This window comes from Monopterus albus, unplaced genomic scaffold (genome assembly GCF_001952655.1).
Source record: "Monopterus albus unplaced genomic scaffold, M_albus_1.0 scaffold135.1, whole genome shotgun sequence".
In the NCBI taxonomy this organism is placed as follows: domain Eukaryota; kingdom Metazoa; phylum Chordata; class Actinopteri; order Synbranchiformes; family Synbranchidae; genus Monopterus; species Monopterus albus.
The window spans coordinates 851966-867976 of record NW_018128015.1 but is presented as its reverse complement, the minus strand read 5'-3'; the positions used below and the strand labels follow the sequence as shown (position 1 = coordinate 867976).

General features: G+C 42.3%; 1 protein-coding gene across 2 annotated transcripts in view; it reads left to right on the top strand.

The window, feature by feature from the left end:
- Positions 1–14515, top strand: part of LOC109967776 (noelin) — a 17235-nt gene extending 2720 nt beyond the window's left edge. The window contains exons 1-6 of one of the 2 annotated variants that reach the window (XM_020613589.1): positions 1540–2313; positions 3672–3821; positions 4569–4724; positions 6660–6879; positions 10664–10770; positions 12077–14515. In XM_020613589.1, coding sequence (XP_020469245.1) covers positions 2164–2313; positions 3672–3821; positions 4569–4724; positions 6660–6879; positions 10664–10770; positions 12077–12751 — 1458 coding nt within the window. In that variant the 5' untranslated portion in view covers positions 1540–2163 and the 3' untranslated portion in view covers positions 12752–14515. Of the gene's footprint in view, positions 1–1539; positions 2314–3671; positions 3822–4568; positions 4725–6659; positions 6880–10663; positions 10771–12076 lie in introns of those variants that run through there. The other variant, XM_020613590.1, reaches the window with a different exon arrangement.
- Positions 14516–16011: the final 1496 nt, after the last annotated feature.

Sequence of the window (16011 nt, the reverse complement as noted above, 5' to 3'; positions counted from 1 at the left end):
ATGGCCCCCCCCCCCCCCAAAAAAAAATCAATTCAGTTTTATGTGAGAAACTGAGATTGAGTTGGAGTATGTGTGGTGTGATTGGCAGCTGGGGTTGAAGCTATTTATTATTCAGTATAGTTGGTTGAGCAACGAAGCAAGAGGGGGAGAGAGGGAGAAAGCGAGCAGAAGTGAGATACAGGGCATTTTGTGGTGCAGTCGCAGGGTGGAAATGGGATTTTTTGCTAATTCATAAGCGCTGTACTGAAGGTGTCAGTATGGTTACCCTACTGTTTACATAGTATCTAAACACCTTTTCACTCTAATACAATACTGTACTATTTCCCATCTACGGTTACTGCTTTTATGAAATGTTAATGTTTTGTTTTCTGGATATTTATAGGTCATTTCTAGTTTTTAAGCATATATATATGTATATGTTGTAAGATGTACATGCTCGCGTGTCCCTCCAGGTGCCTCTACACATTTCACCTACTCTGTAAATTGTAATTTGTGTCACATACTGCAGAAATGTAGCCCTGAAGACATACACGTACAGCAAAACAACAAGCGTACAAGTCACATTCTCACAGAATAATTTGATCAAGACCTCTCTGACACAGTCTTATTTGTGCAGGGCTATTATAGCAGACTGCATAACTTGTAGAAAATTATGTAGGCTCATGTTTTCAATCCTTGAAATGTCTTTATAAATCACTCTTGACTGATCAGTTGACTGCCAGCCTGATGACTAACTGACTTTGTCACTGAGTCAGTCATTCTTCAGCAGCGCACCTGTGGCGCCCCTCCCGATACTGGTGTATTGCTGTAAATACTCAGCATATAATATTAGAAGTGATCATTTGTTTTGCCTGTGAAGCTTTGAAAACTATCTTTAGCGAGAGCTGCACTGCACAGAATTGCACCATATTATACAAGACAATACTGCACAGGACAGCCGTGCACAGTGATGAGCTGACCCCTGTTGATACTTCACAGTAATCTGTGGAGCCATTGCTGCTGCAAGCTCTCACCTCTATGGCTGTTGAGTGGACTTAGGCCCTGTACAAATGAGTCATTAGCTGAATTTAATTATTTATTCTTTTAAAATATTCAGTCCTAAAATGCATACATGCCTACTGAAAAGTCACTCAGAATTAAAGCTATCTCTTTTTAATTGTGTTTATATATATAAATAACATGTTTGTGTATATTCTGCCTATTCCTTGCGTTATAAAAGCTCTTGCCTTTGATTCCAGCAAGGCCAAATTCAGCTACACGATGGCGCCAGAGTCAAACGAATCAGCCAAGCTCATTCCCACTTGGAGTCGGAGGCACTGACCCATAAATAAAACATATTCTTGCGTCCCAGCACCCCCCCTGTCATTGCAGTGCGACATTTTGCATTAGTGCTCATATGTATTTTGACATTTTGACTGTCCCCCGTTGCACTGGCTGTCTTAGTTAAAGTCTCGTTTTAATTTGCGTGATTCGAGGAGTTTCGTCTCTATGGCAGAAAGCGACCTCTCCTTTAGGGGCACTGGAGAAATAAATGTCACTGTTCACCATAAATAAGAGCTGGGCATCACTGTCGGCCGACCTCAGCCGCTCGGCCCATTGTCATTCCCTCTGGGGACACTCAGAGGCGCAATCCCAGATATCGCCATGAACGGACTCCAACCTGGCTGACATCATTGCGTCTGGTGATATAGATAGATCCGTAGTACCTCCTCCTTCCTTCTCTCATCCATTTGGAGCAGCCTGTGTGTTTAGTCAGTGGCACTTAATCACAGAGCGCATCAAGACAAGAGGCGGACCATCGGGCGTGAACGAAATAGTAACGGTGAACCGGAGAGGCAGCAGTGTGCGGGACAGCGCAGACAGAGGAACTATCCAGAGGACGTTTCCTATAGCCGTTGTCGGTTTTGTTCCACATTTTTATCTTCCACTGGATCAAGTGTTGCAGTTTTATCACCGTCCCGACCTTCCCGTCGTTAACGTCTCCATCGCGTCCGACTCGTTCGCCGCCAGCACTTCGTTGGAGATGTCCAAGAAGAGACCAGCCGAGCCGGAGTCCCGGGTGAAACAGCAAACTGCTCTGGGCAACATGCCTCGCCTTCCTTGTTTCTCACCGGAGTCTGTAGAATGAAAACGGCTTAAATAAAGTCCAAGCAGAGTGCAAAGATGTCAGTGCCTTTGCTGAAGATCGGCGTCGTGCTCAGCACCATGGCGATGATTACCAACTGGATGTCGCAGACCCTCCCCTCTCTGGTGGGGCTCAATACTACCAAGCTCACAGCGGCACAGGGAGGGTACCCGGACCGGAGCACGGGAGTAAGTGCACAAGTTTGGCATATTTCTCGCGACTGGTTTGCTTTCTACTGAATGAATGCCTAACTGATGCAACTCATTGTGTAGGCAACAACTGTGCGCTTTTGGTTTATAATTAAGAGGAGAAATCCGTCGTGCGCCTGCAGGGCTCATACAAAAGTCAAAATTGAAATAAATCAGACATCATGCATATCATCCTCTAGTGTCTGATGTTGCTCCAGCTGCCACTGGGTCTCTGCTGACAAATAGCCTGCACTAAGTGGAAAGTCTCGTGGTTATTTTTCTGGCAGTGAGATGATTAAGAAATCAGGGAAATTTCAAAGCAGTGTTATTTTTACCGTAGAAAACAACTGGATTCTTCATCCTCCCTCTCAGTCCGTGTGAATGAGACAGGCGCTCAAAGCCAAGGTGCTTCTATAGAGTCAGGATGAAGCGTTTCTTTGTTTCTCCGTCAGATTCCTGGCGGATTTGCAACTGTTTCCGTGCCGGGATCATTTTGTGAGCGCTCTGTCAAGTGGAGGTTAGTACTAAAATATAGAACAGTGGATGTTGAAGGCAATTCAATAACAGTAATAGCAGAGGATGCAGTGAACTGCTGTTTTCCTGAATGCACTATATTTTTACATAGTAGGACTTGAGATTTTATCTAATTTTTTAATCTCATAGCAGTGTAATAGTAGCCTACTGTCTGACCAGTGACCTGATACACTGAGAGAGCAAGACAGGTGCTTGATAGTGATTTTCTTTGTTGTCAGCACATTCTTTAGTAGAATACAGTGCAGCTGACTGACAGTCACTGCAATTGTGCCTCATGCATGTTGTGAAGTCAAGTCCTTCTCACTAATTGAATCAGCCAATAGGTCTTTCTAATGTGTTTCATTGCTGATGATGTGATGAACATTTTTTTTCAGTCATTCATTCACCAAAAAAACCCTTTCTGACGTTGTATATGTCACACTTAACACTCAGCGCTTTCACACACACGCCCATAATAGGAGGAGCTTCATTTTTTTTTGATCGGCTGCCTCTTTTCTTTGTGTGGCTTTCATATATATGGTGTGATGGTGCATAACGGGTGGAGCCTGGTGGTTTGTGGTATCCAGGTGGTGATAAATGCAGTGCACCAAGTGGGCACTGTACACTCTGAGGGCAAGTAGCAGTGAAATGTCCTCTTACTACAGGTCATGTCTTAGTGACCTTTAAGACGTCATAGATAAACATGAGGATTTGTTTTTGCAGCAAAGTGTCGATCTTTTCTCATTTTCTGTCTCTGTCTGAGCTGTTTTTGTTGTCCTCTCGTGCTTTACGCCCCTCTCCTCTTGCATTGCCCTTTCTCACCATTCACCATCCTTTGTCCTCAGGTTTTGCCAGCAAACCCAGAGGAATCGTGGCAGGTGTACAGTTCAGCCCAGGATAGTGAGGGAAGGTGTGTCTGCACTGTGGTGGCGCCCCAGCAGTCCATGTGCTCACGGGATGCCCGCACCAAGCAACTGAGGCAGCTGTTAGAGAAGGTAATTACCACTGAAGTCCTTAGCAGCACATGACCCCAACAATTAACATCATACAACCACCATTATGTATTTTATCTTCTTCACACGCAAAGGCAAAACCATGCATGCACATACATATAAATAGACATGTCCATGTTTGTGGATTTCACCTTTTTCCCCATTGGACCAGAACAGGAATCATGCTCTAATGAGCTCCCTCGAAACCTAACAGGAATCATGGGAGACAGCTACTGACTCTTTGAGTTGCTATTGCACTGCACACATCTGAAGCAACACATCTAATGATGCAACCCAGCTCAATTCCCATAGATGTCAAGATACGACTGCCCCATTTACACAGAAGGAGCATTTAAGCACATTTCTGAAAAATCCTTTTCACTTAAGGCTGGACATAGCTTGCAAATAATGCAGACTATCTAGCTGATTCACATAAGTTGCCAAAAAAAATACACACACCAACAGATTCCTATTAAATACATGGAGGATGAGCCAGGTTTCTGGAGTTTCTGGACCAAAACAGTTTTGGAGAAACCAAATGTCGTAACAGTATGTATTCTTGCACCATGTGTCTGAGGCCCCTGACTAGTTGGCCTGATGTCAGAGTTTGTGAATCGCTGCAAGAAGAGTGCCAAGCCAAAACAACATATTGAAAGTCTGTTTCATTTTTTCGGCATCTCATACTCATTGCTCCAGTTACAGCATGAGAAGTAAGATTGATTTAATTACTGTGTTCACATGGCACCCCAGGTCCAAAACATGACTCAGTCCATCCAAGTGCTGGACCAGCGAACCCAGAGGGACCTGCAGTATGTGGAGAAGATGGAGGTCCAGCTCCGTGGTCTGGAGACCAAGTTCAGACAGGTGGAGGAGAACCACAAGCAGAACATCGCCAAGCAATATAAGGTACAGAGCCCATTCTCAAGCCATTGATAAAGCTACCATGATATCATTGCTGCTCTGTAGCCCATTAGACTTTAATGCAGCTTTACACATTTTGTTTGTGTGGTGGTCTATATCTGCCTAAACCACCATACCTCATACCGCAAAATCCATTATGCATACATAATAAAAGAGGTTAAATGAGCTCAGCTGCAAGAATTCAGTCTTATTTCATATCTACTCATTTTATAAAGCTATGTGGTGGAATTCTAAATTAACTTGGAAAGAAAGAGATTTAATGATTGTCACAATGACCACATAATGATGAAATGTTACACACCAGGATCGCTGCACATGGGATACAAATTCTTATTAATCACTAAACCCTCCAGGGAGTTTTTCCTAGAGGTTTTACTGGCCTATAAAATGTCAAATAGTGAAAGAGCCCAAGGTGACATCATTAAATTTCTAGTTTAATCTGGCCAAATTAAATTGAGAAGCTGGAACTGGGGATGTTTTTGGCATTTTTGCTTGAAGTCAAGTCAGTTTTTATTTATTTTTTATTTTATAGCCCCACATCACAACTCACACATTTTCCTCAAGGAGGTTTACAAGCTGCACAGCATACTACGCCCTCTGTCCTTAGACCCTTGAAAAATGACTTTAAATTATGTGATTATCTATAAAAACAGTTGACAGGCGCTTTTCTGTCAGTCCACTAAACTATTAATAATGTCAGATCTACATTTCACAAAAGAAGACAATGTTCCCATTTAAACACAAGTGAAATAAAACCTTTGGCACAGTGTTTTATCAAAGAATAAGTGAACAAGATTATGAATTTTACCAAACTTTTGTTGAAAGCTTTAAGTACAATTTTAATGGCACCTAAAAGTATTGAATGTCCAATACCCAGTTTTTTCTTCTTTTTGCATTCACTCATACAAATGCATAGTTTGAGTCTGAATCAAAAGCAGCTTTAGTGTTTATATCATCTCACCTGGTCCAGTACATTTCTGTGCTCCTGTTGTCGATGCATGCCCACAAATCTCATGCCACATTCAATGCATGCGTGCAATATTTTGTAACATGTCTAAGTGTATGTACTAAGTGTGTGTCTGTGCATTTATTTGTGTGTCTGTTAGATAGGTTAGCAAGCTCTAGCTCCTGTCAACAGTTTGTCATTTTCTTGCTTGCAGGGCTAACTTTAAGACTTGTAAAGAGAGCCACAGGGAAGAAGAGGCAGGTCAATTCCAGATTCCCTTGAACTGGGCCACAGTACTGAGAGCTTTTGGGCATCAAACAGTTAATTTACCTTTAGCACCATTAAGACTAAGAAACCCCTCTCCTAAGCCAACCCACCACTGATCTCTTCCTGCATGTTACTGCTGTCAAAGATTTCCATCTAAAAGCTTTTTTCAAACATAAATACATTTATTATTACTATTATTGCTGTTATTTATTTTAATTTCCTTTGGCTTTTGTCTATGCATATTTGGTTACTCAACACATCTATACGTAAAGCTATAGACATGAAATTCGAGACACTTTGTTGTGTGTGACATGTAAAAGCATGTAACCCTTAATACAACTGTTGCATTTTAAACAATGATGACCAATAAAGAGCTTTCCCAATTGTTGTCGGTGTACCGAGGGCTTGCTTTTTAATGGCTGGTCACTGCAGGGACGGAGCCACCTGCTCTGCTCATCCAGCGGGTGGAGAATATTTTCCGGGTTTGTTTGCTCAGACACACACCTGCACAGACAACACACAGCTGTTCATACACAAGCACTCAACATGGACACAAACAGGGGATCGTCATGTCAGTGAAGAGACAGGATAGTGATAGAGTAGTCAGGTTCAGATAGGTGGTTTTTTTTCTTTTCTTTTGTTTTATGGACAGCAGGTCTCCTTTTGTCACGCATGACACTCAACCGAGCTTATTCTAATCCTTTCAGGCCATAAAGGCGAAAATGGAGGAGCTTAGACCATTGATACCAGTGTTGGAGGAGTACAAAGCCGATGCCAAATTGGTATTGCAGTTTAAGGAGGAGGTCCAGAATCTGACGTCAGTTCTAAACGAACTTCAGGAGGAGATGGGGGCCTATGACTACGAGGAGCTCCACAACAGAGTGTCAAATCTTGAGGAGAGACTTCGAGCATGCATGCAAAAATTAGGTAGGCACAGAAAGTTGTTGGCACACACTTTGCTCTAAACAAGTGCATGCACCAATACTGACATACACTTTGCTGTGACTTGCCAGAAAGAGATCCTCAGGTATATTCACATGACAGAGAACATCACAGGAACATCATGGATGCGATGCTAAATGACTCCATTGCCATTTACACTGTTTCATACTCTGCTGTTGGTGTGTTGTCAAGGTAAACCAATAATAGAGTCCATGAGAAGGCTTCGTATGTACTCGCAGAGCTGGAGTTGCATCGTGGTAGCTTCAAAATCTTCTTCTACATTCTTCCTGCAAAGAAACAAGAGCCTAGTGCTGAAACTGTTGGTGAACACCAAGTTATCAATCAGTCAAAAATCCAAACAGTTTCCAGGTTGTCAAATTTAAGTAGGTGCTACTTTTCTTTGTTCTAAGAAAACAGTCCTACAAGGCCTGTCTTTTAATTGTTCATATGTTTCGACATTTCATCTTGATGGAGAGTGCTGCATAAATCTATGGTAGTAGTGTCCTAAAAACCTGACTGAAGTACATGGGCTATTAAAACACACGATTCGATGTTAGATGAGATGTTTTTCATGGTTTCCAGGTGCACATACAAACACACACCAATGAATATTATAGAAAGGAAGAGAGCTACAGTACTGACTGGCCTGCATCCTCAGCTTGGAAGTTCTTATATTTGCTTTGAGCCCCTGCCTCAGTATCTTCACACCCCTGTCACAGCCCACAGTGCTAATACATGCACACCCACACCACAGTGACTAAGATGCATTACAAGAGCAGAGACACTTACATGCCGCACATCACGGGTATATTGTGTCCTTGTTTCAAATTATTCACTGTGTGAGATGACAGAAAGAACTTAGGAAAAGCTTTTATTTATACTGCCAACTGTTCTTTTTTGGAAAGCTGTTAAAGACAGAGTGATTGTGTTCAAATTAAATATATGGCGTACAAAGAGTAGACACTTAATCTCAGCTCCCCAGACACTTCTCCTGTCACTGTTTTCCCTCATGATTTTTTTTTGTTTTTTTTACTGGCTACCTATTACTGCCTACCACACTGGAGCAGGAGTCCATGTCTTCTATCTCAGTTCAGTGCACAAGGCAGTCCTCACATCTGTGGTCAGGCTGTCAAAGATAGGAGAGCAGGGAACTGCAGGAGTTACTCCAGCGTGGGTGTGTGAGATCTGACGAGATAAAGGTGAGGTCACCCAGCGAGGGACTGGCTCAGGCAGAACAGAGGGCGGCTGCTCCTTTCATCTCTACACGATTGCGCGAGGCTCTCGTGCATAGTGCACATGAGTATGTTCCAGTACACTCCTATTATTTAGATTAATCTTGTGTAGGTCACTAGCAGTATTTCCATAAACAGGGAAATACAGAAGAAAACAGGGAGGGCAAGAGGATATTTGAGTTCTGAATAATAGATAGAGTGACAGGAGGAATTGATAGGAGGTGGTAAGGGAAAGGAGAAAGAGTGATAAAGTGAAGGAGAGCAGGGAAAGTGAAAGAGAGTAAATAGGGTCGCACAGAGCTGTCCTTCAAGCTGTTTTGTACTGGAGAGACTAACAGCCCTGCAGCTGCTGGGACACAATGGCCATCGATCAAGAGGACATGCCAGCTTGCGAGGCAATAATCAAATAAACACATCACCCTGTGTCATGCCCCTGCAATGTGGAGGCACCGAGAGCTGCGGGCAAATCCAGGCCCTTCACACTGAAATACTAATGGATGGATGGGTCATGCCAGCATGTAAAGTCCTCTGCCACCATTGCAGGAGCAGCAGAAAATCTTAAACATTTATGACTAAACAAGCTAAAACTAGCGTTAATGAATATGGTCTTATACTTGTGTAGCGCTTTTCTATGCATTGCAGCACATTCAAAGCGCTTTCACACTATTTGGCCATTTCCACTCCCAAGCAGTCACACATTCACACACCGATGACATCACCAGGAGCCACTGGGGGTTCAGTGTCTTGTTCTAGGACACCTCGACACGTGGACCGGACAAGCCGGGAAACACTCCACTAATTTTCTGGTTAGGAGGCGACCCCCTCAAATTGGGCTGGAGTCTATCCCAGCTGACACTGGGCGAGAGGCAGGGTCCACCCTGGACAGGTCGCCAGTCTTTCACAGGGCTGTAATAAATAGGCACAAAGAGAATATCTGAAGACAGCGTTATGCACTGAGGGAAATTGTAGCAGGTGTTTTATTGTGTTTTGTGATGTTTTATAAATGACAATCGAATTGGAAATGAAACTAATTGTTAGTTGGAGCCCTACTATGAATATTTTGGCTGTGCTCACATTTGCCTTTACCTCAGAATAAAGTACCGGTAGAAGAAATCCCAGGTCTTTAGCTGCCTGATTGTTGGATCATTTATGTTTCACTATTGGATTTTCACCAGTTAAATCAGAATGATCCTTTGAAAACAAATATTCCTCCTTCTCTGGAATTGATCGTTCATTCTACATCTAAAGCCTCATATTTGGAGGTTAAAGCCGTTCGTGCTTTTGTTAAAATACACTCCAGCTCCAATAGGTTTTCCATTTGCTCTGCCTTCTGCTTAGGCAGAAGTGAATTTAGGCCAAATGGGGGTTAGACCCTCTGTGCATCTCCATCAGTAGGCTTCCCAGCAGCCTGTAATAGTAGCGTTATCTAGAGATGGAGGGATGATTAGAGGAAATAAATAAATAAATAAATGGCCAGCAGACTCTAATCCCACTGAGGGTTACGTAAGGGACTCAGCCCCCACTACAAAGAGTAGATGCTGCTCACATGACCATGTGTTTGCCTCTCAGCCACCGCTGAGGTGTGATGCCCACACAGAATCACAGTCAGGACATATGTTGTGCACAGAGACACACAAACAATTCACCACATATACAAAACCAGTTTCATTACGTACGTAGAAGAAATATGACAAGATGAGAAAATGAGAGGAAACAAATTAAATCTTCAATCTCAAATATCATTTCACAATAATTAATAGCAAGAGAGATGATAAAGAAGGAGGGATAAAGAATGTTACAGAGAAGGGTTAGTGAATGCAGGGCTCCACAGAGAAAAATGTCAATGAAAACCTCAAATGAGTCGTCACCACAGTCCCACTCTTTAAATTAGCATATCAGAACGAGTCATTACATTCATGGGATAAAATTAACCCACCAAAGTGTTTGAAAGACCTTTGCTGTGTTGAAACATTCTCTAAAAACAGGCCAAATGAATGGATGTACCGCAGAGTATTTATCTGGTAAAATCATGTCTATCATTTCTGTCTGTGTTCATTAGAAAGGGTACATTGGTCTGTCCAGCTCTCGGTCATGAGAAACACAGACCCAGTGTTAGTTTTATCAAATTCATATTAACACCTCAGTCAACACTAATTAACAGTGCAGCAGCTTACAAGCAGCACACGGGAGCCGAATACAAGGACGTTCTTCTTTTCCTATTCCCTTTTCGTCTCACTTTCGCACACAGAGTAAAACAGGCATTAGCATGTGTGAATTGAATAACAAGCACCTCCTGTACAGTGCATCATGAAAGGAGAAAGGCAAAGACATAACAACAAGCTACTCCACCAACTCCTCTACCTATGAGTTTACTGACAGTGCCTTCCACAGGGAGGCAACAACCTCCTCCCTCATCCTCCAGGCAAACTCCTGTGGATTTAAAGTAAATAAAAGTGAAACCTCTGTAATAGATTTTGAAGTCTGCAATCCAAATGGGTGTTGTCCTAGATGTTTGTATGTCATTTCTTTCCTTTCAGCATGCGGCAAACTGACAGGCATCAGTGATCCCATCACCATCAAGACGTCTGGATCCAGGTTTGGCTCCTGGATGACTGACCCTCTTGCACCTGAAGGAGATACACGGGTATGTGTTGCTGCACACACTCACACAGTAAAGACGGGAAACATCTCCTAACATATGTGCAGTTATAATGATAATATCAGTGATAATAATATAAAAATTGTCACATAAAATATTCCTCTATCCATAGCATACTAATATTTGATGCACAAATTAGCAGAGAAAACAATCCCTCCCTTGTCTTATTGTTCAAGAGACAGGCGCACAAATAGTTTGCCTTATTTTAAAGTTAATGATAACCTTCACCTAAACCCTGGGAAACATAATAACAGTCTGTGTTAATGGGTCACTGTCCTGTAATCATTTGGTTGCATTTGATTTCCCCTTGCGGAACAGGTGGCTTGTTGGCCAAATGGAAGGGTCAGCTTTCATTACTGAAACACATTAAAATGAAATGGCAGGGATAAATGTTTGTGGCTTTAATAGGAAGCAGCCTAGAGAACAAGAGATCACTTTCAATGTCACATGGGAGGAATAAAAGCTTGATAAAAGCTAGAGAAGAACCAGAAACATGGAGTAGGGTGCGTACAGTTCCAGTCTGCTTCCTGAAGGCTGCCTGTCTTAACAAGATGTGTATAAATTCGTCTGCAACAAGGGTGAAGCTTTCTGCTGACTGAGAGTATATTTAGTAAAGGAAACATTTTTGTTGAAACAAATACATTTTGAAAAGAACACATGAAAGATGTGCTGCATTATCAAAGAGCAGAAAACAAAGATTGAGTGTAATAGAGAGGAGCACACAGGCCTGCTCCACGTCTGCCTTTCATCATCTCTTGACTTCCTTTTTTTTTTGTGGTTGTGGTGGTGGGTGGGGGGGACTCGCTTCCTTGATGCAAATCTTTTTTTAAGTCAATCAGAGCAGCACATGGAAGCAGGTAGGGGAAGAACTTCAGGTGTCTCAGTCTCACTGTGAGTGAGGAAGTGTTTGAGCCTCCAGCAGCTCTGGAATGAGAGCTCTCTGCCCACCACCGCAGGGGCCAGCAGGTAGCTGGCTCGAAGCAGCTGAGACAGGCCTTTTATCTGGAGTGATGGGAATTATCCCTGCGGGGCCGGTTCATGCCACCCTGCGGCTGCCGTCCTCACTGTTTGCATTCAGAAGATGCCGAATCTCAGCTTCGTCTGCTCCTTGAGGAAGTCTCGGTGTTAATGTAATTGGGATGCTTGTTGCTGTGATTTAATTTATTCTGTGTGTGATCTGCATACCAGACTCTGGTATTCACAAAGGCACACTCAGGAATGATGGTGACAGGGGTCTCCAGTACTGCCACATTTGATTCTGATTCTCCCTCTCTCTTGTCATGATGCTTAGGTCTGGTATATGGATGGTTACCATAACAACCGCTTTGTGCGGGAGTATAAATCATTGCAGGACTTCATGACATCAGACAACTTCACGTCTCACCGGCTGCCCCACCCGTGGTCAGGAACAGGTCAGGTAGTCTACAATGGCTCCATCTACTTCAACAAATTCCAGAGCCACGTCATCATCAAATTCGACTTCCGCACCTCTTCCATCAGCAAGTCCCGGCAGCTCGACTATGCTGGCTTCAATAACATGTATCACTACGCCTGGGGTGGTCATTCCGACATTGACCTGATGGTGGACGAGGGAGGCCTGTGGGCTGTCTATGCCACCAACCAGAATGCTGGCAACATTGTCATCAGCAAGCTGAACCCCAACACGCTGCAGATCATCAAGAGCTGGACCACCAACCACCCCAAAAGGAGTGCCGGCGAGTCTTTTATGATCTGTGGTACGCTCTATGTGACCAACGGCTACTCAGGAGGCACCAAGGTCTACTACGCCTACTCCACTAACTCCTCTACCTATGAGTACATTGACATTGCCTTCCAGAATAAGTACTCACACATCTCCATGCTGGACTACAACCCACGTGACCGCGCTCTCTATGCTTGGAACAACGGCCACCAGGTCCTCTACAATGTCACACTGTTCCACGTTATCCGCTCTGAAGAACTGTAACAATGGAAAATGGATTACCTACCATCAAACAATACATATTGTCTGTGTAGAGGTCTCCCTATATACAATATATGTGAAAAAGCAAAAAACTATTGCAAGACTATTCTAGTTATAATATCCAATAACTGAGAGACTGCATCAGTGAATGCAAAGTGGATTGAATGTGCATATACATGGGGAGAAAATAAAAAAAAAAAATCAAAGGGTTTCATTCCAAAATGTATTTGTTATAGAAAAAAAAAAGATTTATCAGTTAATATCTCAAAGTCACAGATGATCCTCAAAAACAGAACTGTTTTGTAAATAAAGGTTAATATGACTTCTAATGTCGATAGTTACTCATAGTAGACTTTATTTTAATAGCTGCCATCATTTTGTTAGAGATCTTTTATTTTGGAATGAAACTCTTTGTTTCAGGAAATGATTGTAAAAGTAGACTATACTATATCAGATGTAGAAGAATAAGATCAGATGCCAAAAAAATAACATCACGCCTTTTTTTTATATAATGGAATATCAACTTAAGCTCATTCCTGTGGCTCCAGTTCTTCTGCAGAAATCCTCCCAGCTGAACTTTTTCTTTTGGTTCTGGGGGTCCTGAAACAAAGACTGTTGGTAACAAACTGTTGGATCCCCAGGTCCCATAGACATGACAGAGGAGTGGGAGGTCAGTCTAGTCAGAAGACTTAACGCGCCTCATGGGTGCAGTCTGTCATATCATTTTTATCAAGTACAGTAGCAAATCAAAAGTCTGTAGAGAAACAGCAAACAACAATAGCAACATCCACTAAAAGACCTGAAGGCACTGACTGTTGACAGCGCTGTTGTTTGAGATGATTTTCCTGTGTTAGTGACTATGTGTGAAAAAGGCTTTCTTTGCATGAGTGTTTTCTGCCACTCGGGTCTGCGCCTTTGAATGTCTTTCGCTGTATGATACCATAAAAAAAAAATGAGGGAGGGGGGTGTGAGGGGAAAACCTGTTTGAATACCTTTGGGATTTGAGGATTAGCAAAAATAGTTTCTTTTTTTCTGCTTCTCTCTATTTAGTTCTTGTTTTGTTTATTTCTATTTCTTTGCGAACATTTTTATTTTTCAAATGTTCTTGTTGGCACTGGTTACACCTCTCTGTATTTGTTTATTTGGACGGCGTGGGAGAAATTTATCTAGCTCACATCTCTCTGAAGAAAAAAGCAAATAACAGAATGTACCAAGTATTGTATTCTGGAAACCTGGTCCTCCTCTATCTTCAATTCACATCATGCGCCTGTAGTAGGGAGAAGGTTTTTAGAGGATAATCCTATCTTATGTCATGTACCCCCCACTGCTACCCACTGCTAGTGAAGGAAAATGCTGTTTAAATGTATACCCTTGTTGAGGACAAAAGCTTTCCGCTCTTTTTGTGCTTTGCTGGACGTGTTGTATGTGTGATGAGGAAGTTAATGATTCGTGTCAATAAAACAGAGAAATCTGACGCTCTGATTGTTGCCTTAAGAAGCTACAAGCTGCAGTGTGACAGCACACTGTTTATATGGAGATAACTAATACATTACCTTCCTGCCTTTTGGGTTATCCTTCATTAACAACACACAGAGCTGTCACTCTGTTCTTTTGTTGAGTTGTGGGGAAATGTTATTTATCATTTGCACATCCTGTCACATGTTCAGAGGTCTTAAAGCGAGGCTACCTATTTGTGTAATTGAGTGAAGAAAAAAGTTGAAAAGTCAAATTCCTAATCAATAAAATGCAGTTTTGCTCATTTTAAAATACTCAGGGGTTTTGCTGCTGTTACAGCCTTGTTTGCTCTCTTCCAACCAGTAGCTTAAACTGGCTGGTTTGAACTAATGTTAGTACCTTTAGCTTGGGCCACAGTGTCCACTGTCCATGTATGTTACTTAGGCTTGTTTGAAATATACATAAAACATCAGAACTCATACACTTTACAGGTTTAAGCTTCACTATTTGCCACTGTTACCTTGATATCAAATACTTTTATATTTTGGTAGTTGCTAAACATTTCTATTTTATGTGTCACTTCGTGTTAGCACCTGTATGAGCCCCGTTTGTTTTTCTCTTCTATCACTTGTCATTTCTTTTATTTGCATGGTGTGATTTCTTCTTATTAAGGCAAACCTCTCCACTTCTTGCTCACTCAACAATTTTCTCTCCTTCTTTGATCTCTACTCCATTTAACCTCCCCACACCCCCACCCATCTTCTTCTCCCTCATCCTTCAGCCAGTCTATTTTTCTTTGTTGCTCCCACTCCCTCACTGCCTTTTAGTCGTCTGATGTTTCAATCGATGAATAAATGATTGCTTCTATTTTCACTCAGAGTGCTTGGCCAACACAAGCTGCTTTGCTCCCCAGGAAGAGTTAGAAATTGGATTTGGGAGACAGACACACAGAGAAAAAAAAACGCAGCGAGAGAGAGAGAGACAGAAAGAGAAACATGTTAGGTGGAAGGTCTCGCAGTGTGTGACACGATGAGCTGTCAGTCAAAATCTGAATATATTTGCATCTTTAAGTGGTGACTGGCGCATCAAGAGACAAGCAGCACTGCCTCTAGTTCCATCTCCCCCACACCCTATCAACTCACTCGCATTCGCCCGTAAACCTGACACTTGCATTTCATTTCATCATTTTGCACATTGGTGTGCTCTGTTTATTGCTCCACCAGTGTCTTGTTTGCTTCAAATTTAAACAGGTGCACAAGGCTAATTACCTTGTGCATACTTTACCCTCTAAGTGCCACGACTACTGCAGCAGCAGTTCTGGGAGGAAAGGACAGACACAGCGAGAGGTTGGTTTGACCTTGCTGAGGATAAAACCACTTATCACTGATAAAAAGCTTTGGTGTGAATGTGTAAACAAGGGGCTTGTGAAAATGTTGCATTGCACTGCAGTGACTTTATTTTGCTGCACAAAGTTGTCATGAGGAACAGTGATTGTAAGCACACTCTCCCAGCACTATTACATGCAGCAGAGCATTAGTTCAAGGAGACTTCACTAAAGTTGTGCTCGCATTTCCTGATTAATTGGCATCAACTGCTGCATTCACCATCATTGGGTTGTTCATAAGCCGACTAGTAACAACCAATCATATTCATACAGATGTTCAACCTGCACTGATTATTCTCCTGATATGTGCATAACTAGTCTCATAGTGAGGTGAATCTTTACAGAATACATTGTTGACTTTACTAAGATCTAATGTCAATGTGTGTTTGTAAAGGTGGAATTAGTTGTATCACCTTAACCCCCT